We start from the raw sequence: 27,442 nt of genomic DNA on the forward strand, positions 1-27,442 counted from the left end.
CTTTATTAATACACATATACATCCGTAGATTACGGAACAAATCGCGTCCCGCATCGGTTTAATGTGGGACGGTACTATATTTTACGGGACGGTTGTCAACCCTAGTCTTGCCACAACAAAACTAAAGGCCTGTAGCAAACTAAAGAGTTGTACTAAAGGGTTTTATGCAATGTAGACAGTACCCTGGTATTTTCTTGTCTTTAAAATATATTTGAACCTTTTGGTCTTCATGCTGTTCATGACAGAACATAAAGTAATGGTGGCAGAAAAATGCTCTAGTGCGATGTGAAATCATTCATATCATTTAAAGTTTTTACAAAGTATTTTATTAGGATATTCTGATAGGTCAACATCAAGTATAACCCCCATAGTAACACATGGTGGTGGCAGCATTATGCTTTAGGAAAGTTTTTCTTCTGCTTAGACAAAAAAGCTGGTTGGGGCTGTTAGTACAATAAATATAGCCAAATTTATGACAATCCCTGAAGAAATAAACAAACGTGAATCAAAACACTATTTTACTGTATCAATTTATTGCATGTTACAATACAGAAAATAGAAAGTGAAAATGTGTGCTTACAAAAGAAGTTGAAAGAAATAGAAAAGATACATAACTCTGAAATGGAAAGTCAGTCAAAGCGACTGCTTTGTTCCAATGATAAAAACAGCTCATTCACATGTCTCATCAATGGTTCTTTAAAGTGAAGTCATGGTTTAAAATCAAGGTGCGTGTACACAAAGTATTTCAGCACTGTGCATGTTCATTCAAGAAGCTTGCCAAGACGAAATGTAAACACATGCCAGCTTGCAACATTAACTCTTAAAATCTCAAATCATGTCAACTTTTCCAACAGCAATCGCTCTAAGAACATAGAAAAATATCACTCAAAGTAGCTTTGCACACCTAACATTTTTCTAAGAGAAAAAAAATCAAGAGACATTCAATTTTATTTTATACTTTGTGTTAAAGAAACCCATATTTTGTGACAATCTCAATTAAGTGTTATACTCATAAAATAGTTTTAAACTAGAATGTGAAACAATTGGGTGAAAGGCAAATATCTTCATGGATGAAGATATTTAACAATCAGCAGATATCTGAAACAAACCTGGTGGAGGAAAAATAAGTTTATGTTCACACAGCTAAATTTAGATTGCACAAAATCAGCATATGGATTTAATATCATACAAAAATTGTCTGAAACTGTTTAGTGCAACCAGTGGTAAGAAGTCACAGAAGTCGGAGGAAGGACGATCATTACACAATCTGTTTTACGATGCATTTTAGCTAAAGACCACACTTACATTCATAGTGGCCGCAGACCATGTCAAGTTGTAGTTACATTGACAGACAGCAGTTGGGTCTTTTCACTGCTATCAATATTTTTTTTTTTTTATCTAATATGGCTGAGACCTACTGAATATATTCAAATGGCTTTCAAACCACTGCTGTGCAGTGTGCTGCATTCAGAAAGCAAGAGTGGATAATAGGATTTTAATCTTCAGGTTTTAGCCCCATCCTGTGGAAGACATGCAGGAAAGGTTAATTAGCTCATTAAAAGCCCTCCCTAAGAGAGAAAAGATGTTTTGCTATAGAAGCACAGGGAGACAGGATCCTTCAATTAACAATTAAAATGCAAAGGATAATAGCTCATAAATAATCACATTAGACTAAAAATGCTCACTTTATTCCCAGTGCTTAAGGGGCTAACATATCGCCCCCCCCCTACTGTAATGCAACACACACACCAGCATACATTGTATGTTTTAAAGGGGAAGGAACAAGCGCTGACCAATTACTGAAAATCCCCAGTTGAACTGGCCGGTGCATAAAACATGTAGGACAAACTGAAACGAACATGTGGCTTTGGAGTTCACAAAAATCTAGTTCTTAGGATTTGTTGCAGTTCACCAATAATCTACAATGTTTTCTTGTTACTTAACAGGTCGTTTCTTTCCTGCTTATTATCAATGACTCATTTATTCACATTACCACAGCTTGGAAATAAAATGCGGAAATTTTGTCCTGAATCATCGCAAATAGATTCTCCACGTGAGCCAAGCTGATTACCATAGCAACCAATTTTCTCTGAATTGCCTCTTTGCACCAAGCATTATCAATGTTAGCTGCTTAGTAATGACAAACTCATTTTGAGAGTTCCTCTGTTGGCTAGTTGTATGAGTGAATCTTGGTACATTTGAATATTTTCAGGAAATTAATTTATTTCAGTAATTCAACTTAAAGTTGAACTCTTTTATAGATTAATTAAAACTGAGTGATATCATTGAATCATTATGGCTTAGAACAATTAAAACCCCAGATTTAAATCTCAGAAATACGTTAAGCTGCATACAAGCTCTTTATTGCTCGTATGCAGCTTAAACACATAAGTTACATGAAATATAGGGATGACTGCTGAGTTGACTGTAGTCCAGTACAGTTTTGACCCATTTCTGGTAGGCCACAAAGGGTCATTAACAAAGAAAGCTTTTCAAAGTTAGTTTATACGCATAAGAGAATATAAACTAATAGTTGAGAGGAAGGAAAAAATGTTCAGAAAGTGAGGACTGCCTCTCAAGTCAGGGTCCCCAGAGGTACCACACAGATGTATCCAAGACCTGTGTTACAAGTGTTTCATTGGTTGTGTTAAGTCACTTCTAAACCAGTTAACACCAGAAGCACCTTACCTGGGCTGAGGTGAAAACAGAGGGGCCTGGTTTTCTGATGAATGGGAAAGACCTTTTCCCGCAGAAAAAAAGAAGCTAATTTTGCATTTCATTTCAAAATAATCAGTCAGGATGGAGTTTGGAAAGATACAGAATCCAAGTTGGGAGCGGTTCAGTGTGAAGTTTCAACAGTTGTTGAAGGTTTACGGGCCCATGTCATCTGCTGAGTTTTGTTCATAGTGTTTTATGATGTCTAACTGGAACTTTTAGAGCACTGTATGCTTCCTTTTGCTGACAGGTTTCATGGAGATGCAGATTACTAGCTTTTTTTTAATTGAACCTGCTGTAACCTTTTTATTATGTAAAGAATGTCAATTTTAAAGTTTAAATTATGTGTAAGCCTTAAGCATCTAAATTAACATAAACACCTTTAAAATAATTACTGACCAATGGTATACATGAGTATTACTTTTTTCATTTAAATTTAAGAAATAACCATACTTTTTGAGAGGGTGCCAGCTCATTCAGATGCATCTGTATTTTGAAAGTGTCTAATTCTTGAGAAAGCAGCACCTTCCTATCTCTAACAAAGAAGTAGTTTGGCAGGAAATAGGCTCTCAGCGAGTCACCTTATATTTCCCACCATTTCTTCGGTGTGAGCTGTTGATAAATATGCAGCAGCTTCTCTTTATGTTAAGGTGGAAAGCCAAATTTGAAGGTGCATATAAATATTTATTGTGAGAACGTTGTGAAATGCCAAGCTGTTGCATGTACATGACACTAAGGGGGGATGGGGACACATCGTTATATTCCTCAATGTATTCCTTGTAAAATATAAGAACCCACACAAAAAGATTTGGTTAAATCTGAGCTGAAAAGTTCTGTGTATTAACAAATATATTTACAGAATACCTCTACACACCACTCTAATTTACAAAATTAGACACGGATGTGTCAATTGTATCTTGATCAATTTTCACACGAACGCCACAGGGCCTTTTACGGTCAAACTTCTTTTAAAACTAGATCAGATGATTTCTGGTAATTTCAAAAAAACACACTATTAGATTCTTCTGTGGTTTCAGCACATCTTGTGATGTTAGCAACTACGCTCTGGCTCCATTCATAGAAAGGTCATAGACACATCCATTCATATTTGAAGCACAAGAAAACCCAGGGAGATATTACAATCTCCTCAACCCTTGAAATAGTGAAAATATTTTTAGCATATCAAATTTACAGAAAAGTAGAAAGAGTGAAATAAAAAAAACAAAACAAAAGCATAAAATGTACATTCACTCCAAAAACCAATGAAGTTTCTTAAATCAGCTCTTCACCCCCTAACCCTCTGTCATATGATGGTGACGCTGGCTGAGGCCTGAGCACTCTCCTCGTGGGCGTGGCTCTTCAGCAGGTCTTTCATGAACTGCTCCAAAGCATCAAAGTAGCCCTGACACTGCCATGTGTCGTTGTGCGTGCCCTCTGGAAAGATGGCCAGCCGCTTAGTCCGTGCAAGGGACAGCTCGTACAGTTGTTTCATCATAACCGGTGGGATGAGTTGGTCCGACAGACCCGACACAAACAGCGAAGGCATGCGGCACAGCGCCACCTGTCTGTAGGACAGGAACTGATTCTTATAGCACCAGAAGGGCAGCAGGCGCATTGGCAAGAACGAGAAGAGAGTTGCAGCCATGTGAGGGATGCTGAGAAAGGTGTTTTCAACTATGATGGCCGCTATGCGGTGAGGGTTTACTGACGCAAGACGCACAGCTACAGCGCCTCCTAATGAGCGACCAAAGAGTACCACTTTTGTTTTGTCCAGGTCAGGGCGTGTCATGACATAGTCCAAGGTTGCTTCGGCATCCAGGTACAGCCCATCTTCACATGGCTCTCCCTCGCTTTTTCCATAGCCACGGTAATCCACCAGCACCACATTTGCTTTCAGATTGATCAGCATTAGAAGTGCGTTTGGCACTCTGTGACCAATATTACCTGCATTGCCATGGAAATAAAGGATTGTAGGAGGAGCAGAGGAAGTGGGGCTGCTCTGATTGTTGGATGTGACGCCAGAAGCAGAATCTCCTCCTGTGTAACGTAGGAGGATAAGGTTGAGCTTCACGCCGTCCTTGGTGCGAATATACACATTCTCATGCAGGATTCCTGCTGGCATGGGAACATACAGGCGAGAGGAGGAAGGTTGGTCGGGAAAGTAGAGAAGAACATCCTGAAATTTGTAGAGGATGCCGGCTACAGATGCAAGAATGAGAGCGAGGAGGAAGAAACCTCCATACAGGTGGAAAGTGAGGATGAGAGCCAAAAGTGAAACTCGGCAGGCACCCCAGGACCAGGATACTAGAGTCAGGCTGCACCGCTCCATCGCCCCCCACAGTCTCCAGGGCTTCTCCATGGCTGCACACGAGCTGGGTCAGAAAATACACAATCTGCAGATAGAAAAAGTCCATGAGAATCAGAAGAGGCAAAAACCATTGTTGAAATCTGTAAAGGCCAAAAATGCAAAAAACACACAATTTGTCTTTCAAAAAAATATTGCATGCAAAGTAGTAGGCATGGCAATGAATATGCTTTATTATTTCTGGTAAGATAAATTCGAAAAGAAACACATAAAGCTACTTATGTAATGTTTTTCCAAAATATTAAATGTAATTTTAATGTCAGAATCACACTCAAAAATTCTAAACCTTAGAGAACACCTTTAAAACTTTAAATCTAAAAAGAATAAAATAAGAGCTGCATGATGTGCCATATCACAAACAGTATCTGGATATTGTGAAGAAAAGAGACAGGAAAACATAAAATGTGAGTTACCCATAATCAATATTGTCATTGCACATGATGTTGCGCAGCCCAAAACAACATGCATGAGAAATTAGTAGATATGTGCCGATCAGGTTTTTTCCTGCCGATATCGATACCGATCACCCATGAGGGCCGATCACTGATACCGATCACATAATTTTTTATTTTTTTTTAATCATAAACACTACCGGTTATTTTATGTAGAAAAAGGAACCATGAATCCACCTTAATTTAGACAAAAACTTGTTTTTAATTACTTTTTCCAAGAAGAAAACTAAACAAAACAGGCATTGTGCAAATTGTACTGCTATCGGTAATACTATCTTTAACAGACTGATAACATATGAAGGCTCTGAAAAGGCTAAATAATGCAAAGAGCCAAAATAAAACCTCTCAACATTGCCAAAAAAATTCAAGTATAAAACTTAGCATTCAAAGGCAAATACAGGATCCATTACAATAAACAATCCAGAGTTACTGAATAAAAACTTCCTGATAGCATGGCGGCTAGCTGATTACTGCTAGTTCTGAGTGGCTGTTTCTGACTGAGCGGAGTAATTATGCAGAGCAGGGAGATCGATCGATTATTTTTTTTTAGAGATTAACTGTCTCATGTTAGGACAGCGAAAGTTTTAATACGCATTTAAAATGTATGTTTTTAAGTTAGATGCTGCAGCTTTAAGCAGAAGTTCGGTGTGAGAGTCACTACCAGGTGGAGCAGAAGCGACGCTCCGTCTGTGAAATATTACTACCTGCAGCGCGTAGCAGCGGTTCAACAGCGAGAGCAGAACCAGCATCTTACATCGCAGCTGGAAGACTTAAATAATTTTGCGGGTTATTTGTTTAGCTTTCTGACCGTCATGTCAATAATCCGGGTGAGTGTTTGTAGCTGTGCGCTGCTTTACCTGCCATCTGATCCTATATGTCTTTTTTACTGCAGTGAGCCTCGATGTAGCCAAACTCTGTCAAGTATGGCATTGCTTTTATGTCGTATTAGCTTCGTTGTGTTGATGCATTTTGACGTGCTTCAACCCACGTGCTTCAATTTTCCGCCGCAACATGCAAACTTCCCCAGTCACTCAGTGCGTTATAGTTCAACATCGCTTAGGATTTGTTGCTGCGCGTTTGCGCAGTGTGAAGGAAAGAGGAGACCAGCTGCACAGGCAGGTTGCGAAATGAGATGCAGGTGATCGGTTGATCGGCAACAAGAGACCGTGATCGGCGATCACCGATCATACACTTTTTCACGGAAATCGGCCGATTATGATCAGTGGCCGATCAATCGGCACACCTCTAATATATCAATAAATAGGGTTTTCAGCTACTTTCTCCCTAATCAAGATTTATCTTTCTAATTCTATGTATTTTGTTTGAATAGCAGCTTATTTACATTGACTGACCTATTGACTCCTCTATCCCTGAAACGGGAACATTTACAATTGTTCAGTAAACCTTCTTGATCTTGATCTATTGCTTTTATACATATCCAGTCAACAGAGAGTTGGCAGCTCTGTGATGAGTAGGCAACCTCAGCTTCCTGCTGAGAATAGGGAGATTAGACTCCGTTTGCTGAGAATTGGCAACAAGAGCCAATGATCACCGATCATGCACTTTTTCACGAAAATCAGCCCGATTATGATCGGTGACCGATCAATCGGCACACATCTAGAAATTAGGTCAAATTAATAACCTCAAAAAATAAACTTGGATGCTTATCAAACTTAAATTTAATCAAATATGAAAGAAACAGGCAACTAAAAATAAAATCAGGGAGTCATAAAAAACAAACAAGAAAAACCAAAGGGCACATTTTGTATTATTCTGTCACAAACATAGAGGACTAATGTATTAATCTACATCTGTCTTGGTGTAATATGTTTAAATGTTTGTCAATCCATAAAATAGAAACAAACATTACATACAATAAATAGTGTGATGATAAAATGAATATGATGCTTATTGAATTGGAAAATTTTACAGACCAATCTACATTCCCTTATCTATTACAGGGAGAGTCCCTGTATGAGATATTTTTAAAATAAAAAATGTGGCATTTAAGCAACTTAAAACTCGGCCATTTTGACAAAATATAACATCAGCATTCTGAGACATAAGAACAATACAAGAACGAAAAATGACTGAGCCCCACCCACAATGAAGAAATGGTACAAGCTACTGTTAACCTGGGAAACCGTGATGAAGGCATACTGCGGTTGGATGTCTTCAGAGGTAGCTGTGCCGCTATGCACATAACGTCAAACTAACTCATTGTAAGTCGTGTTTCTGGTCTTTCACAAGGAACTCCCACATCGTTAAAGAAGACACTCCCAGTAAACGTGAACTAAACCCCATCAGAAATATAACCATAAATGCAGACGAGTTAGCTGAGTGCCAAGAATGCTAACCACTAAGCTATCTTTGGCAGCCACTGGCTGTTAGCACGGCTGGATGTAGCTTTTGAAGCTAGCTACCTAGCTGTCATCAAAGGGTGGACTAAGTAGCCAGCTACTCACCCTTCTCTCATTTTTAGCGTCTCAGCTGGATGGATTGATTACAAAATAACGACACAAAGACGGCGTAGTAACTGTCATTCAGCTTTAGATAGGTTCACAAGTTTATAATTAACGCAGAAAGACAACTGAATGACACCTCTACCGGTAGAGATAGCTACACAGGTTAGCATTACTGGCGCAACCCATATTCAGTTCCGTGTATGAAACTCAGTCCGTAAAGGAGTTCCGAAAAATATGTGCTCGGTTTACAGAAATGCATACTTAGCGTTATGGCAGATGACAACCTTGACAAAAACTCATATAACACAATATTAAATGGTGGAGTTCAGAAAAATGTTGAAGAAATAAAAGTATGCAATTAACAAAATGTGTAGAAGTCGTCTGTACTTCTCATTCTTTATCCACCAGATGTCGCTCTTGGAGAGAATATGGATTTCGAATATTTCTATCTCTGTCTGTCCATCCGTCCGTCCATGTTTCGATTCCTTTTGATTGTATATTTCCACATTGTGTGTGTTCTAATTCTTTGTACAGATCTTTCACAGATCATTTTCATACATAGTTATAATTATACCTGCATAGTTTGTTTATGATACTCATCCATTTAATTTATTCCTGCTTGTATAGTTTTCCACTTACATTTTGTCAGTGCTGCACATTTTTCACGTTTCAGTTGACATTACTTTTCCAATTGTCTATATTTCGTGTGTTTCCCTTTACATGTTGCTGCAGACACAATTAAAAGTAAATCTATTCTGTTGTATTCTTGTCTGAAGAGTACGCTGTGTTTGCACAAATATGACAAAAACAGCCAAGGCAGGTTTATTGAAGTTTTTTCCACTTAGGTTGCTCCTTGGTTTTGTTGTGATTTACATCTTAACACAATGTGTCACCTTGAAGTAGTCAGACTGATTTCATAAATTAGCACAGCTGTTGGCTAATCAGCCAAGTTTTCTTGATTTAATTCTACAGTGACACGGACAACATTGTAACCATGGATAGGCCATACAGCCCCATCTGCCAAAATTACAACAAACGTTATATGTCGTTATCATTTTGAAGCTTCTAGTTTGTGCATTCACATCTAGGGAGGGGAACTGTAAACACGTGAAAGCAACCTATGAGTCACTAACTGCAAGTGAGATATGCATCATTTTCAGATATTTCTTGAAGTGTAATCCACACATATGACGCAGTGGATTATATACTATATATGGAGTAACAACACTGACTGGTGACCTTTTTACAATTTCTAGCTCATCAAATTTATTTTGAATTTGATGCCTGCAATATGTTTTGTGGAGGATGGGGTAAGTTTTGTAACTTTGTGAACAACCGTGTGAGCAAATAGTCCAAAAGTTTAAAAACAATATTTCCCAATGTCCAATTTTAAATAATTTTAGGGATTTCATTGTCTCCAGTCCATATTACCATCAAAATATTCAGAGAATCTGGAGAAATCTTTGCAAGTAAGCGACAAGGCCAAAAATCAACATTGAATGCCCTGACTTTCGATCCCTCGGGAGTCACTGCAATGTCACCATTGTCAGTGAACATTGTTACAGCTACAAGTGCAAGTCAGAACTCCTCAATGTGAAATGAAAGACATGTATCAACAACACCCAGAAATGCTGTTGGCTTCTCTGGGCCCAAGTTCATCTAAGATCGACTGACACAAAATGGAAAAGTGTCCTGTGGTCTGACAAGACCACATTTCAAAAAAGAAAAAAAAAGAAAAAAATCATGGGTGCCATATTCTACAGGCCAAAGAGGAAAAGGGCTGTCCAGACTGTCTTATCTGGACAGTGATTGCACAGAATTGTTAGTGGCCACGGCTGGAAGTAGGCAAGAAATCCACTGTGGTCAGAAGGAGATGGACATTAAGTGTGATGCTATCAGATGTTATTCCAAATACCTTGTTTGTAACAAGTGGTGAATTACCACTGAACTAGTTTCTGTCTATTCCGCTCTAATCTTTGCCATCAACTGGGCACTTTTGTCCACACAGCTGCTGCTCACTGGGCGTTTTCTCTTTGTTTTCCTTTTTTTCATTCCCTATAAATTCAAGAGATATCTGAGTGTGAAAATTCCAGATCAGCTGTTTGTCCAAGTAGTCAGATCTGCCAATCTGGCACCAACAACCATGCTGCATTCAAAAGTCACATTAATACCATTTCTTTCCCTTTCAGATGCTTGGATTTAAGCTTCACCAAGTTGTCTTTTTGACATGTCGCTGTGATTGGCTGATTCCCCAATGGAGTTAACAAGCACCGGAACATGGACACCTAAAAAAGTACCTGGTGAGTTTAAAAACTACACACTATTAAAAACGTGTTAACCTAGAAAATATTTGCAGATTGTGCTCCCACATTTCTTCTAATTCTTTAAAAAAAGATATATATATATATATATATATATATATATTTTTTTTTTTATTTTATTTTTTTTATTTAACTTTAATTTTAATAGATAGTATATTCCTTTCCTGTTTGCTTTGCCTCTACATCACAGTTGCAATTAGAATGACTTACCTTGGAAACAGGATTAAGAGCTAAAAGTGAGGGACAGGGGTAAAATAGGATATAACCTTACTTTGCCATTATGGAATGCAAACATATTTGCTATTTAGATTAGAAGTTAAATACAAAAATCTGCTATTGAGCTATGGCATCATTTTGTAGCCAGTGGCCTTGCGCATTAAGGAACATTTTTTTTTATTCATATAAATCCAGTAAACTGTATAGTGCAACATGTATCCACACACACACACGCACACACACACACACACACACACACACACACACACACACACACACACACACACACACACACACACACACACACACACACATACACACACACACACATACCCATACTTGTCTCTTTGAATTATAGGCTGTGCTGCATTCTGATGGATTTGGTTTACAAGAGACTGACAGCTGGCAACTTCACTCTTTCTTACCTATGACTCAATTACCTTTGACATGGCAGTCAAAACATCTATTACGCGCACACGTACACACCGACAATCTTCCACACAACCCCTCTCTGTGACTTCACTCCAGATCCCATGGCTCAACTACTTGAAATATAGCACCAAACAGCTGGAGGGCTTTAGCTCAATAACACAGCGTCAGAGCAGCTATATGACGGGGAGTCATTGTGATGACCTGGCAGGGAATAGGCTACCACCAGGCTGACGGAAATACTTATCATTCACCTCACAGCGTGCTACCAGTGGCCACCCAGGGACGAAGTAGACACTCCAAAAGGCAGCCATGTTTCCCTTTGATTATGTTAAAGGTTGAACCTGAACTACTGCTGGAGCGCTGATGTTTCAGTTTTGTCACAAGTGTTTTATGACCGATGCAGTGACGGTATTGCTATTTGTCATTCTTGCAGTCGATGCCCTTTTTTTGTTCTGGTTATGGTTATCTGAAATAAGTCATTATTATGACCAGTAGAATGTGAATACAATGTCATACCAAAGGTGATGAATGTTAGTATCTATGGCTACAATTCAGATATCTTGTCACCTTGGAGACAAAGCATTGATCTGCGTCAGAAAGGACAGGTACGCTGTGGCAACTTACTTTAAACAAAACACTTAAGAGACTGCAACTGTTGCCATTACATTATTTTCCTCTTTAACTCTGAAGACATTTCCTCTTAACTCGTTGAGAATTTATTGTAATATAGTTCAAGACAACCTTAATTTGGAGTTCACATTTTTTAGCAATGTTTATTAAAGGTAGAGCTAAAGGAAGCTACCCTTACTTGGCACCATGTCCATGAGAAGCATGACCTACAGTGTGACTGCCAGGAATAAATTAACTGGAAATCGCTGGATGTCTAAAGCAGCAATTAGGCAGCAGTGCTATGGCAAAGGAAGTAAATGTTTATTAAAGGCTACATTTCCCCCATTTCCCTTGCAGTAAACCTTCTGTTGCATCTGTGATGATATCTATCACTTTAATTGGCTTTCCTATAGTTTTGTGTCTTCACATGTTTATCCTGCGTGAAATTCGGCAATCATCTTGCGATATCCAGGGTAATTACATGGGAACTGGGCATACTAATTGGATCGGACTGTACCATGAGGCTTTTGTGTAAAGATGGGAGACTTATAGTCACTTGGTTGCTTTGCATGCAGAAAATTCAAGTATTCTGAGAAAATGATGCCATTTTAATGAAAGTAAACACATCTTAAGCATCTTTAGAGTATGAATAATGTTAAATGGTCATTATCCATCTTCTGGTATTTTATGTACACTTTTTATCCTTTCCTGCCAGTAATCAAAAACAGCTGCCCATTTAATGGCTGTACATTTGCCAGAAAGCTTTTGTCAGGAGACATTTTATCTAACTTTGCATGAAGATTGAAAGCAAAGTCAGTTGCTAGTTTGGCCCCATCTGAAGTTCAAACCCATGTGTGCTAAAACCTCCGAGGTTACTAATAATCCTTTTGAACTCAAGCACTGAAATCTCTAAACTGTGGCATCTCTTCTAATTCCCTTGCTGTAAATTTTTCATGCAATTAGTATGCTATGTTCACACACACACACACACACACACACACACACACACACACACACACACACACACATATATATATATATATATATATATATATATATATATATATATATATATATATATAGCTATTAATATTCCCACAATAGTTCAGAACATAAACCACAAACTAGGAAAGGTTACACAACTTTTATTAACAAAACACATAATGTACAAGTTGGACAGCAAGTGCATCAAAAATCAGATTCATAATAAGTAGCACACATACTCACTATTTTAGTACTTGGTATTACACAAGCGAGCTTCATTTCCTCATGCTTAGATGCAGGTAAATTAGATACATAATCATACATCGGAAGTGTAAAGTATTAATAAAATAAACAAGTTACATGTTTTAAAGTGAATCTCCTACAAAGGTAAGTTTAGGTAGGATACATACCTCTAGTAATTAGTAATCCAACTTTGATGTTTTAGTGGTTATAGAAATCAGTATTGGTAGGAACTGAAAAGTGCAATTACCTCACATTTGCACTTAAGTGCAGCAATTGAGATAATATGTGTTTTCCACCACTTACTAACCACCACCTATCATTAGATTCAATCTTAACCTCAGTTACCGTACCATGCTTAGTTTGTCGACTTGCATGGAGCTCTTCATCTTGGGAAGAAAACTACAAACGTCCACCTTTACAATGCACATTCTCCATTTACCAGAGGCACAGCCATAAACTAACACTATAGCAGAAGTTCAATATGAACTGCTGTCATTGGACTATTTGTGAAACCACGTGCAAAGACTCTCAGAGTACTGAAGCCGTATTCTTTGAAAAATGCTGTCACATTTAAGGAAAGTCAAAGGTACAAAACAATGAGGTTGATATTAGGGCACAACGGTTCACAAAGGAAATCCCTATCCACTCAAAGAATAAATTCACTCAATTTAGAGGAGGCTTAGTCACTTTGTGAAGGTCAGTTAGACAATGTGTGGTTATTTGAGTTGCTTTGGAAGATCTCTTCTGACACTGCTGATTCCAGAGGACATGTAGAGTCTGGTCTCCAGTAGAAACGGAAGGGTTGTGGTCCGGATTAAAGGTTACTGTTTCATCCGGTGAGGACTGAAAGGTCATCTTTCATTTCTCATTTAATAAGTAGATGTGTTTGTGCTGAGGAGTGTGGGTTCCAAGGTCTGGGTGTGTTGGTATACAGTCCATGTACTGAAACTGAAGATGGGCTGAAAAGCCAAATCTCTTGTACAATTAAAGATGCAAATTTAATGAAAGATAAATTTGTGTGTATTTTCAGTGTGAACCAGAGGGAAGGAACTCATAAAACTAGTAGAAAGATGTCATGATTTGTCAGTGTGTCAGCAAATCATGCTGACACACATGACTTGCTTGAAAAGCACATATGGTGGCTATCTATCTACTTGCATATTTTAGTCACTCCAGCCTTATCAAATAGAAATTAACTTAATTATCTTAATAATATCTTCAGTTTCCATCAGATTGTTAAGAAGCCACTCTCCAGTGGGTAATATTTCTTCATAAGATGTGAACGACTTCCTTTTTTGTAGTTAATTTACTAAAAGATAAATAATTAAAGATGGGACACTCTACTGAACACCTCAAGCGACTATTTTGTATTAACCAATTTTAGAATTAGGTTTTGAAGCACTGTTCAGAAAAACCGAGCTCTACAAGAGAGAGATGGATATAATACAAATCTCTTGTAGAGATGAGATGAGAAGCATAGTGACAAGTTTGTTTAACACTGAAGGGCAGAAATGTGTAAAATGTCTTCTTGTTTTTATGGTGAGCTTAAGACCCAATTTAAGTTTGAAAAGTTTTTATTATACAAGAATCAGGTCCAAGGACAGTCGACTTTAGGTTATCCAACTGTACAAAACTGGAATATTACCTGAAGATGAATGTGGAGAGATAGGAAAGGAAAAGGGGAAAAAAAAACATGTACTTGTGTAGAAGAGCTTTATGAGGGCAAAAGGAAAGTCACTGCCATTTACCTTTCCTTTACACACTTAGTAAAATGGTTTTAAGATACATAAAAAATTTCACTGGACTATTTAAAAAGCTTTTAATCTTAGATGGATGAAGAATGTAAGGAAATGCCTTTAAAAAAATCATCCAAATATTTAAAAATTTATTGGCTCATGTTCATGAGATGCAGTGAACTTTGCTTGCAGGGTTGTTATAATACTAAAATTTCAAACTCAATATCGATGCCAACAACCATATTTATTTGATACTGTTGACACATATTCTGAAAAAAAAATCTTTATTTCTAGTTAAAAACAAAAAAAATGTGATTATGTACAATGTGAAGAAATGCGTAAAACCAACAAATGGGAGGCAATTCAGCCCATGTTTGAAAAATATAGAATTTAAAAGTGTCAATTCTGTATCTTAAAGATTAATAAACAAGATAGAACTTTGAATAAATTGTGTTATCCTTTTTGGAAGGGTATACTTTTGATTCAGTTGTGCAATTATTTAATTTAATTTTATTATAATTGCTTATCTTTAGCAGGCCACTGAGTGATTCCATTTGCCTGTCAATTTGACATTGACACCACTAACTTTTAATATTGAGGGACAAATGAAATATTACTCTATAATAAAATAGATTTCAAAACAAAAATGGTTTTGGTGCATGCAAAACATATTTTTAAATGGTGGGTTGCGGCAGGTTCCTGCTTTTTCTGGTCTAATTGTCAACTTCTGTTTGGCTTCACTATAACCTGTGATATTATGAGTTACATTAACCTCCAATGCCTTTATGACTAAACTAAGACGTAATGGAAGGGGTGCTGTGGTTTGTTTTATTGCTTCGCTTTAGAAGCAGATAAAGCCATCACTTGATTAACAGAGCATGTTTAGGACGGAGCACTACATGGTCAAAATGGAGAGCTGTGGAGAGCAGACCAAAAGAGCACCATCCTCAGGGTGTCCTTGTCTGTGAGGCTAATATTTAGACAGTTGGCATTAGCTTATGTCATGTGGGAGGTTAACTTCTTCACTGCTTCAGATCCAGGAGCTTTATCGATTTTTTTAAGTTGCTCTCAAATATCCGTGTCACTTAGTGTTAGCGCAAGTAGCATGTGGCATCTGACGTTTTCTTTTTTTTTTTCTTCGTTGCCAGAGAGGGAAAGTGCCTCCAAAATGGTTGGGTTTAAATATTCTAGACTTCAGTGATATCCAGGGATAAGCAAGAAATGTTATGTAGTCAGAGATCCACCTTCCTTTATCTTCTAGCCTTTCCTTCTGTAGTAAAACAGAACAACAACTCTGGCTCTGCCAACCTTTCGGTTTATCGCAGTCTCCTCCCCTCATCTTTTTATCTTTCTCTACAATGTTCCTCTGTCCTGCTCACAAACCCACTCCACTCACACAATCGCAGGTACTTACTACCAAGCACCAGACCTCTTCCTCCCTCCCCCCCACGTGGCCCACACAATGAGAACTTAATGAAAAGGTACTTTACGCAGGCAGCTTTGCACTGGGGAGACACCTTTAACTGCCACAGGTAATGGCAGGAATTAACAGAGAGCAGCTCGTTCCAGGTCTTCGTGCATGCGTGTGTGCGTGAACATGTGCTTCCCGATGACTGTTTGCGATGCTTGCTTAAGTGAGTCATTGAGATTTTGTCCTATATTGCGTGTGCATGTGCTAGTTCACCACCCAGCAATATACAGCAGCAGTTCATCTGGTTGATTTATCTCACCCAGGCCACTGTGCTCTGGATCCTATCTTGATTACAGTGCATCACTGCAGCCAAAGCCATGGCCCCCCTGTGACCCCATAAATTAGCCCCACTCTGTGATGGGGCCTCTCAAAGTCAGATGATACCAATCCATTTGAGATGATTGATTTAACTACAGACATAACTTCAGCATATCATTTATGCTACCCGGAGTTCGGCCTTCAAATCGAAACTCACAGTGGTGCGATGCATTATAGCTCGGTTGAGAACAAGGGCCGCCAGTGAGAATGGATGTCGTCCCATAAATCACTGTTAACGGGAGATTTTGATGGTTATGGAAATTGTTCACACCTTGACAGAAAAAGGTAGCCGAGCGTACTTGTCTCTTTCTTATTTTCCTATCAGGCTGAAACCGTCATATGGAGGTAAAACACGGCGACGTTCTTCAATCCTAGTTTTATGCTGAGGCACAGTAGACAGAGACGGCACAGAATTTATCACTTTTGACCTTTTGCTGAACTTTACTCTGTCTATGGTAGAAATTTGCAGTCTTGCAAGGAGGAAAGAAGGAAGGGGACATGTCCAAGTGAGGAAAGGGAATGGTCTTCAGATTGACAGCAAAGTTGCGACTAAATGTGTGAGGAAGAGAGAGCGTCCCTGACATCAAAAGCTTATTTCAAAGATCACATTTGCAGAACCGCAAATGGGCAGATAATGCAATTTACAGTGACACTACCCTTACATTTAACCCTGTCGTAATGCCATTTGGAGTGGAGAGGGAGAGAAAGATATGTAATTGTTGCTAATTGAGTAATTCCTAAGATTTTGCATCGCCCAGAGAAACACAGATGCTGTGAGCAGAAGAAGAGAGTGCAACAACCAGGGGTTGGGTGGTGGAGGGGGTTCGATTTGCACGTGGCTCGTAGACTGCAGAGTGTGTCTGCAAAGTCATCTGAGGTCAGTCAGTCACTATGATGAGAGAGATGACGCAGAGCAATGGCTCAGGACAGAAAATCACCATGCAAGTCTGGACTTTAGATAATAAATAACTCTAAGCTTTGTTTACTAACAGACGAACCGCATGGAAGGCTAGATTATATACTGCAATGGAGACTACATTCTGGTTCTGATCTTAAAGCATGTAACCACTCCCCATTGGTACTGGAATCTCAGATGTAAAGACAAACAATACCAGGGGTGTCACACTAGAGCATTCAAGCGGTCGATTCCTGCATATTTTGGACATGTTCCTGTTCTAAAACACCTCAATCTGAAGGTTGAATTAACTTCATAGAACACAGTCAAGTTCTGCATGCGGGACGACAGTGCTTAAGGACTGATTTTGGATACTGAAGATGAAACCACAAAGAGATGGCTCCAACAAATTAGTGAACCACAATGTGTTTGATCAAGCAACGCCGTATTAAATATAACTGGTTTCTAAGTTGATCAATTTAGAGTTTTGTTTTATGTCCTATGCTGTAAATTGTGACAAATGCATTGACATAAGCAGCAAGAAAGAATAATTTCAGTGAATTAAAACAGATGTACCCCATGGCCAAGTTTTTGTCTCATTTCCTTTCAGCTTATAGATATGATAAACTGTTAAAGATCCTCCTGGGAATGGGTGTCACCATTTAGTTGTAGCTATAAACACTGTGAAGCAGGGATTATATTGTTTTATATTTTGTTTCTCTATCTAATAAATAATAAAATGTAAAAAGAAAAAAAAGATTTGACATTTTTGTGTCTTGTGCAGTTATGCAGGTATATGATGATGACCAGTGGTGGAGAAAGTACTCAAAAAATGTACTTAAGTAAAAGTACAAATACACAGTCAAAAATGTACTTAAGTAAAAGTCAAAGTACCACATTAACATTTTACTTAAGTAAAAGTAAAAAAGTCCTGGCTTTTAAAAATACTTAAGTATTAAAAGTAAAAGTACTCGCTGAATGCATTACCTAATCGCTAATATCATAAAGTGTGCCGATCGCATTTAATTTTAATACATCAGAAATGTGCCATTTTAATTAACACTACCACAGATTAAACATGTTCTTATTGTGTTTATTCTCTGTAACAGTTTAGTCTTAGATATGTGATTCTATGAATCATAATTTCAGGGATGGAAACATTTTGTCTCCTGTCCTAACATAGCATGAACTTCATTAGTCACATTTATTTAGAAAGAAATCTAACTGAAAGGGGATGTAAAGAAGGTGCGGGCGGGGTGGAGGACATGCAACCAAGGAGCCATGTAGCAGAGTTGTAGTCAAGACCACCGAACCCGAGACCAAGACCAGCGCCCCGCGCTAAATGACACAATAACATTAAGTTTACCTATCAAAATTGGTTTTCAGATTGATCTGAAAGATCCACATTCCCATAAAAACACTTAGATATTAAATACTTAGAGCTGAAATATATTTAACCAGTATCAATTAAAACTCACTTCATTCTGTTTTGCTTTCATCGCTGTGCTACAATCCGCAGAGGTCTCCTGCTATCCCTAGAAAAATAACGCCCTGGGCGGTTGCCCATATTGCATATGTCAGAAACCACAACTGAAACATCGCAATTAACGGTAAATAACGTTCAACTATGAACACTGTCCAACGTTCAACTTTTACTTATTCAGCGATGAAATGAATGTCTACCGCACACTGTGTACCGCAGTGTACACAAGAACAAAGAACGGCTCTCAGTGAGGCTTCAGTCCTTAGGACTTAGTAAAGATCCGTCCAGAAGAATCGGATCGTTCCTGAATGTCATATCACTTATTGCAGACTTTGGTCACAGCGTTGTCCCATAAATGCGACACCTCAGTCAACACCTCCACACAATAATTCAGCGCATGAGTGACAACTTTTTTTCATCAGATGCAACATGTGTCTCAGTACAGCTAGCTTTGCTAGCACAGATCTTACCTTTCTTTAAGCTTTCCTTCCAAGTGACGCTAAAAGTTGGACGAAGTCCCCACCGTCTGTGAAAGCGAAGCGCTGCTGATTTTACATGTCGCCATATCAATTTATGCAGCGCTATTATATTATAGACAAACATCTCCTCCCGCTCAGAGGAAACCACTGCGCATGTCTGGAGCTCCGAGTGCGAGTAAAGGTGGAGCCGATGGGTGACAACAGACACTAAGTCACGTTATTGCTCGGATTTTACGGCGCCACCTTAAGTCCCTGAATGTCACATTTTAACGGAAGAAAAGAGCAACGCGACTTGGATGTAACGAGTAACGCGACAGTTTTGTAGAAATGTAGTGAAGTAGAAAGTACAGATACTTACTGTAAAATGTAGTGGAGTAAAAGTAGAAAGTCCCCATTATTAAATCTACTTAAGTAAAGTACAGATACACGAAAACTACTTAAGTACAGTAACGAAGTACTTCCCACCACTGAGATGACCTTGATCACATCCATTGCAACACATCTGCTGTATTTGGAGTCTGTCGTAGCATATTTTGATGTCATGTCTCATATTGAATGTAAACACAACTGTGTCAATTTGTATTGTAATAAATATAAAACTCTGGAATAGGCACCAGCTTCAAGAATTAACAAACACCACAATTAGCAAAGTGTTCAGTTGCAACAGATGTGAAAATAATAAATAAAATGAAAGTGGATTTTGCTTTCTAACTGTAACAACACACCAGCAAGTATCTCATTTTTTGAAATTATCCAATTATATGTTTGAACACATGAATTTCTTTCAGACTGCAAATACCTTGACGTCGTGATTGATGAAACACTCTTTTTTTTATTTTCATATTTACCAACTGTTAAACCAAAATCAAGGGTTGATTTCTTTTTAAGAGCAGAACTTGCTTTTTTGCTGTCAGTGCCAGAAAACTCCTCACTGCTGCCAGTTTCCTTCCTGTGCTTCTGCCAGCTGTCTGACACTGTTGGATACAGTGTCTTGAGTTTCATAACAGTACGTAAATCTCCAACACATCAGTGCAGGTTGTATATTTTGGCCAGCTGGACATTTTTATCCATACACAGATATTTCCGTTACAGACGTTTTATGTCGGAACTTTGGCTAATCAGAGTTTTGCATTTTCTGCCCCCTTATTCTAGAACGTTCTACAGCAAGACCACAAACTCTGAAATCTGTCTGAGATTTTAAGCACCTTTTAAAGACCCTCAGATAACGGAGACTTGTTGTTGCTTTTAGTGGTTTTGGTATCCGTTGTCTTATTTGTGTTGCATTATTTTTGTTTTAGCGTTATTTGTGTAAACAGGTTCCACTTGAAAATGAGATTAATTGTGGTCTCAGTGAGGCTAACCTGTACAAATAAAGATTTACAGTAGTCAGATGCTCTTATTTATTTTGTTTGTGATTTTATGGCAAAAATCAGTGTGTTAATTATCTGGGTAAATGGTGTCACATGATAAGACATAATCAGTGGTTGATAAATAGAAACTTTAACTCAATGGCAATTGGGAATTGTAAAAAGCTACTTTTCTGGCCTTCCACACTTCTAACCAAGACTGTTGAAATCCGATTTTCTAAGACAGGTAACGACCTGTCTTAGAGCTCCACAAACTATGTTTCCTTTTCAAAATGTTTTAATTACAGAAATGTAGGAAGAAAATGGAAAAAAAGACAGAATAAGACAAAACCTTGTCAGTGGCGAAGTGGTTGCAGTTGTCGTCTCAGAGAGGCAAGGGTTCAAATCTGGACTTTTTGAAATGTCAATGTTGTTTCCTTTCTCTTTGCATTGTAGCTGTGATGGGCTACAAATTGCTCACTTTCCAAAAATCATCCTAACATATGCTAGGTAGCTACATGATTATTGAGCGTTTGACTCCTGAAAGATTAAAGGTGAAATAATTTCTGCTCTAGAAACTCATAATGCTATTCATATTCCATGTTATCCAGGATTTAACTCCACTTCTGTTTCTTCAAAGGCTGAAATATGCTTTTTTATGGTACTTTTTTTTGTTGGATCCAGGGGACAACATCTCTCTTTCATCAGACTGCTTTTTTCTGACAGCACAGATTAGTGAGAGGGAAATGCATTTAGAGATGTCAGGCTCATTATCTGCTGCTCACACTGAGGCTTAGCCGTGCTTTTGCAACAATAAATGGTTCATCCAAGGTCTTCTATGTTTTTTTTTTTCTCCAACGCATTCAGCTAATAAAAAATTATGTACACTCACAGCACACAATGAATATTGAATTCAAACGATTCCAGCAGGTCTGTGGAGGTGAGGAGGACCAGCTAGTTTGATTTTAGTCAAGTTAATCTGTATTAAATCTCAACAGAAAAAGCGAGCAGGTGAGAATTCATTCGGAAACGGAGAACAAAAGAGGTACACCGGGTCCAGCTTGAGTTGCTGTTGACAGGCTTGGTGACATAAACAATTTGGGAGGGCCTGAGCTTTCTCAGCTGGAGTGTAGAGCCTGAGTATTAGCCCTGCAGCTCATGTAAACTCTGCCTTCTGTTGTTTACTCTCAGGCTGACAAAGAGTTTAGGATGTTTTCTAAAATGTGTACAGATGCCAAACAAATCTGCTTTGCTTCATTGTGAAAGCTTCTGTGAATGGCAAAAATGTTCTTTAAGGTGTTCCTTGTTGTTAAATTATGTTTGCCTGAGTTAAAGGATGCTAAACGTATTATAGCTATCGTCATGTCATTTTATTTCTGCACATGTATTTAAGTATAAACTTAAGGTAACTTAGCAAAATAAAGGAAGCCTGGTAAAGAATGATTTGAAATTTCGCCCAAAGGTAAAGTGTTTTCATGTCGTATGTCTATGATATGAACAGATAACAGCATCACATAACACATGCCGTCAAAAAGGGGCTGATATGAGTATGAAACAGGTTGTAAAGTTAAACAATCCCAGATGGGTGCTACCTTCTATGCAGTAAAAAATATGGTACATTTCAATTCAAACAAACTTTGCAAAAAAAAATAAAAATAAAATAACCTTTGCAGTCTGCCGTGACATATACAAAAACATAATGGAGAAATGGTAACATGAACAGCAATGTGGAGTAACGCAGAAATAGTTTCTGATGGTACTTTATTTTGCCCGATCTCAAAGAATTACAAAATGATTATAGAATAATAATCTAATCAAAAATCTGAAAGTGAGGAGTAGGTAGGAGTAGGTAAAAACAAGATAAATAAATAAAATAAAGGGATCGACTTAGTAGTTTTACAAGGAGGAACAGGAGATTTTTGTGTGGGGATCATTCTGCAGGAAAACTAATACATGTTTCTACTATTCCCCTCTCACATTTGGATTACAGTGGCAATTCATAGAGTACAGAGCAGGAGATCCATCAAGACCTGCATAGATTCCTGATCTTCACCAATTCAGATTACACAAATTGAAGTCTTTGAACCAAACTCTATTTGTCATTTTAGGCTCACATGATCAGAATAATTAAATCATTATATAAGACCAATATTCTTCAGTGGGTCTTAGTAGTTTAATCTATTATTAAACTTAAAATATTAATAATAAACTCATAGTGTTGAAAGATGTTTCCGTACAAAGTACTTTCGACCTGGTCTTTGTATTCTGTAGGTTTCATTATACAGCTTATAAGTGTGTAAGCTGTATCACCTTTCTGACAGGTATTTTCTTTGAAGCTGCAGTCTGGATGAATACAGATATCCAGAAAGAAGAGTGGGAATATGTGATAAGCCAGGAATTCAATATCTTGATGGGAACGGAAATATGTGATGATGAGCCACTGAAAGATTCTAGAGCTTTTTTTATTATTATTATTATTTTAATGGCAATTCGGTGTGCTAATTGATCAGAGAGAGTAAAACCCCCTCGTCTGCGGAGAGGCAGCACAAAAGGGAGCGGGGAGGTTCATGCGCAAAATTGCATCTAAATCTCGACTGAAATTCGACATGAGCCAAATTCTAGACGGCTCAAAAAGGAGAAGAATCAGCTGGAGGCAGTAATATAAGGAAGAACAAACATCCACATATTTGGACGAAACTAGAGAACCAGGAGAGGAGCAAGTGAGGAACATTGGATCCATCTTGGATCGCTGTTGACAGCATGGTGACATGTTCAGCTTTAAGTGACAAGACCTGATTAAAAAAAAAATACTTGCGTGATCAAGAGGGATTTAGTCTCACATGATGATTAAAATAATTAAATCAGCATAAAACCAATATTCTTCAGTGGATCTTATTTCAGACTTTCATTGCCAGTTTGCAACATCCAAGGCAGGGCAATGAGCCTGGGCTGAGGGTGTGTGTCTCTTCCAGCCAATCAGAGAGTGATGTGGCTGTGTTTTTTTTTTTTTTTTCTCCCTCTTCGATGCCAGACTGATGAAGGCCAAACAAGGAGAGAGAGAGAGCGAGAGAGAGAAAGAGAGAGAGAGAGAGAGAGAGAGAGAGAGAGAGAGAGAGAGAGAGAGAGAGAGAGAGGAAAAAAGAAAGATGACCTGAAGATTTTAATTAGAAGAGAAAAAAACAGTCAAATCAGGGTCAAGGAGATTTGAGAAGGAATGTTTCAGATGGCGGCTGTAGGAAAGGAATGGGCAACGTTGAGAAAACGTAATGAATTGTAAGGGTTGTTCAATTAGTCAAATTTATGTTCTATTTCTGATTTTGGCTCCAAACAACCAAAAAATGGGCTAAACATCAGAAAAGTATAATCATAAAAATGTGTTGAAAGTCAAAAAAACCCCACTGAGAACAATGATAATTATTAATTTATTTACTACTCTATTTATTTACTTATAGCTGTACAGCATGTGACAAATATAAGGTTAGGGAAGAATTAGAAGAAAAAAATGACATTGATTTTCATTTTTCATGACAATTTTAGTAGGTAGGTGAATAATTTGCAAAGTGAACATGTCGAGACTAAGATGATTTTTCCCTTTTCTTGCTCTATTTCTGTGTGAAACTACTGGGTCCAGGCTCGCAGCCACCTCTACACTTTTCCCCCAAGCTGGAAAACCTTTGGGAATGTAGTAAAAATGAAAGAAAGAAAAGATCAAAGTGTTTAAAAGTCTCAAAGAAATGCAAATGTCTTTTTTGCTGAAGCATCAGTACTGTATCTGTTTCAATTTATGTTTGAATTGTAAAATCAAGACAGATTGTGTATGTTTTATTGTTTAAACTACATCAAAAAAATATCTAAGTGGGTATTAAAAACACTCAAGCTGTTTATTTGATCATTTCTGATTTCTGACATAATCCATGTCTGACTCACAAAGGTGCTTATTTTTCTTTTTTCTTTCTTTTCTTTTTTTTAATACAAATCACACAATTCTGTAAAAACAAATGCAAACATTGCTTACAAAAAAGGATAGTGAACTGTGCAAATGATCGTTTTATGTAACAATTGGTGTAGCACTACAGTGACACAAGATAATCAATTCTACACATGCCGCATCAGAGAGAACACACACATTGCATGGATAGTGGATGAGTCATGTCTGCCAGCCCCTACTGTTCTTGTGATGGCTCGAGATTTAAGGGCTCGCTATCTGCATTCATCTCACAGATGCAACCCCCCCCCCAACGCCACCCCTTCCTCCACCCCTTTCCATCTCTCTGCTCTCTCTCTTTCTTGCTGTTGCACAACTTGTGTTTCCCTCACACACACATAACAGGTAGAAAACACTGAACGAGGGCGTGTACGTGAGAAGCTGACAACTCTCCATATGTTGTGCGCGGCTGCCACTGTCAGGATCTGATATAAGTCAAAAGATATGGAAATTATTTTATGATAATCCAGTCTATCTCTGTATTTCCCAACAGAGAATGGTGAGACAAATCCACCGATCCACACATCTGAATACCAGCACAGACACAAAAAAGTCACATTCAGGGTCAAATACAAAGTATTCGCTGTGCAACCGTGCAGTTAAAGGAAAAAATAGACAATTTATGTCAAAGTAGGACATCAATTCCTATGAGGCATAATCACAGCATTCTGCAGTGACATAATATGTGCGAGAAAGAGTACTGAATGAGCATCGGAGCTTTCTTAGCAGTGACACAACAACGCTGTCCAAAGCAGCATCTTTATTTTCACTTCTGAACACTAGAGGTAAACATCCACAAGCACAAAACATCAATCAAGCTGAACCTCTGTGTAACATCTTGGCTGCGGACATGATCTCTTTCAGCAACTTTAGCTGGTTTGAACATAATACAACGCAAGCTGCTGCCTTGAAGCAAAAACATTTCAGGTTCAAATCCTTGCTGTCGTATTTGTGCATGGAGTTTGCATTTCCTCGATGAGCATGCGTTGTTTTCCCCGACTACTCCTTCTCTTCATTGTTTTGGTTGTACAGTCCAAAGACCCACATGGTTGGCTAAATCTTCTCTATATTGTAAATGTCTTTAGACAACTCTTGTTTATCGATGTTGCCCTTGATGGAGTGGTCATGGTGTGTCACTGAAGGAAGACAACCCCCCCCCCCAAACCTCTCTCCTTTATGTACAGATTCTCAGGGAAATAACATATGTAGCTGGATAAAATATTGCAAAATACAATAAAAATCCAGCTGCATTTTTTAGAGACAGCAGGGTTAACTCCACAGTAGTAGGTGAGATATCAGTGGTGCTGGAAGTTTGTCAAGTACAGCTATTATTTTTTAATAAGTTTGTGAGTCATATTTGGCTAAACCAAGATTCTTTGGAGTGGTGTTGGACCCCACCAGATGGCTCCCAAGCAAGCTGGAGGACTCAGGAATCAGTTTTTTTTTTTGAAAGTATGGAAGTTTATAGTGAATAAAATAAATTGAAGAATGGAAAAGCATTGATATCCAAAACTTATTCTCTGTCCTGTTTTACAAGAGTTGTAACCATCCGTTCACCTGTTCATCACACAATAGAGCTGCCTCCAACAACTTTTGTTATCATCTGATATTTATGTTGTCTACTCAGATCAGCTCAGTGACATGAAGCAAAACTCTTTTCTCAAACTTGCAATCAAGAACTGACAGCGATCAGTTGTATAAAAAAATAAGACGCATACTGCTATAACACCTCGTAAAGGCACTGCCACATTTTCCTTAACCTTTTTCTCATTCTCTCTTTGTCTGGCCTCACTAACTGTGAAAAGCTCACACAGAAGCTTACATATGGATTCTGTGCTTCTTTTTACTCTTCTCCCAGACAACAGGACCTTGATTTTCAAAAAAAAAATGGCAATTTGACTTTTCACTGAAAAGAGGTTTTTGGACCTTTGAGCCAAATTCCAGTCCGTTCTCTCATTTGCCCCAGGCAGGGTGCTTCTGATGTCGTCTTTTGAATTGCGTAACACAACTCCAAATGACAATTTGCAACAAATGAAGCCTTTGTCCTGGATATATATCTGTGTTGTAACTCCTGAAGCTCTTAATGGTAGTCCTCCTTATTATATTGGCCATAACACAGAACTTTGAGCCTTTTTTAGTAGTATGAATAATACGCATTTATCAAAAATAAACAAATACATTCTTTGAAATTCTCCCCTCTGGTTTTAATTAGTCTTCTAGATGAAATTTGCCTCTTGATTTAAATTAAAATACTTGTCAATAATTCTGTTAGTTATTAACTAAAGTCGAAAGTTTAAATAAAAAAAAGTAAAACAAAATAATTTGAGCACATTTCTCTACAGTTGTAAATTCATATTTCAAAAAAATAAAATTAAATAATAAGTGTGCACATTATAAAGGACTCTTTGGCCAGGTAGCAGGTAATCTGGAGGGTTGGGCACCACCTCTATTTACCCCCCACCCACCCACCCTCCCTCCTTGCCCTCCCACTTATCTGATATGTTTCCAAGGCCAATATATTGACACCCAGAGTCTGACATATACTTTTCAAGTCAAGGACGAAATGTTTTTTCCCCAAAGTACCTGATGTCCCAGTGTGTCTGGATGTGTCAAAAGTAATCTTTTAACTACAGTGTTATGAATGGATTTGCGTGCACCCTGCACTAAAGAGCAATTTCTCGTCATAAGTGTGTGCTAGTTCTTGCCATGTCAAAACATTGAAATACCAATCTAAATATCACAGCGTGTTGCCAAAAAAACAGCGTTTACCACCTTTCAGTGTCTGCGGTCTCTCCCCCAGCCTCTGCGTTTGTGTGGTGCGCATACAGGTAATAAGCTGCTCCGCCACTGCGCAACGATGGAGCTATCACCACGATGGAGATGACGCAAACAGACTCAGCTCTCCGAAAAAGTGTTTCAAGACGAAC

General features: G+C 38.2%; 1 protein-coding gene across 4 annotated transcripts; it reads right to left on the reverse strand.

Annotated features, from left to right (window-relative positions):
- Window positions 1–511: 511 nt before the first annotated feature.
- On the reverse strand, window positions 512–27,378 carry abhd13 (abhydrolase domain containing 13). 4 transcript variants are annotated; one of them, XM_008401448.2, is made up of 2 exons: window positions 27,288–27,378; window positions 512–5,108 (listed from the first exon to the last, which is right to left on the reverse strand). In XM_008401448.2, exon 2 carries the CDS (start codon window positions 5,072–5,074, stop codon window positions 4,019–4,021), a length of 1,056 nt encoding a protein of 351 aa, XP_008399670.1. In that variant the 5' UTR covers window positions 5,075–5,108; window positions 27,288–27,378; the 3' UTR covers window positions 512–4,018. The 4 variants fall into 4 exon arrangements, with proteins under 4 accessions (XP_008399670.1, XP_008399653.1, XP_008399641.1 ...); XM_008401431.3 differs by lacking the exon at window positions 27,288–27,378 and adding an exon at window positions 8,259–8,499; XM_008401419.3 differs by lacking the exon at window positions 27,288–27,378 and adding an exon at window positions 7,998–8,199.
- Window positions 27,379–27,442: the final 64 nt, after the last annotated feature.

Source organism: Poecilia reticulata, chromosome 2 (genome assembly GCF_904066995.2).
Source record: "Poecilia reticulata chromosome 2, P_reticulata-male-v2, whole genome shotgun sequence".
Classification (NCBI taxonomy): domain Eukaryota; kingdom Metazoa; phylum Chordata; class Actinopteri; order Cyprinodontiformes; family Poeciliidae; genus Poecilia; species Poecilia reticulata.

Bases quoted from the DNA above. Each gene is read 5' to 3' on its own strand.
- abhd13 (XM_008401448.2), bottom strand. From the start codon at position 5,074: ATGGAGAAGCCCTGGAGACTGTGGGGGGCGATGGAGCGGTGCAGCCTG.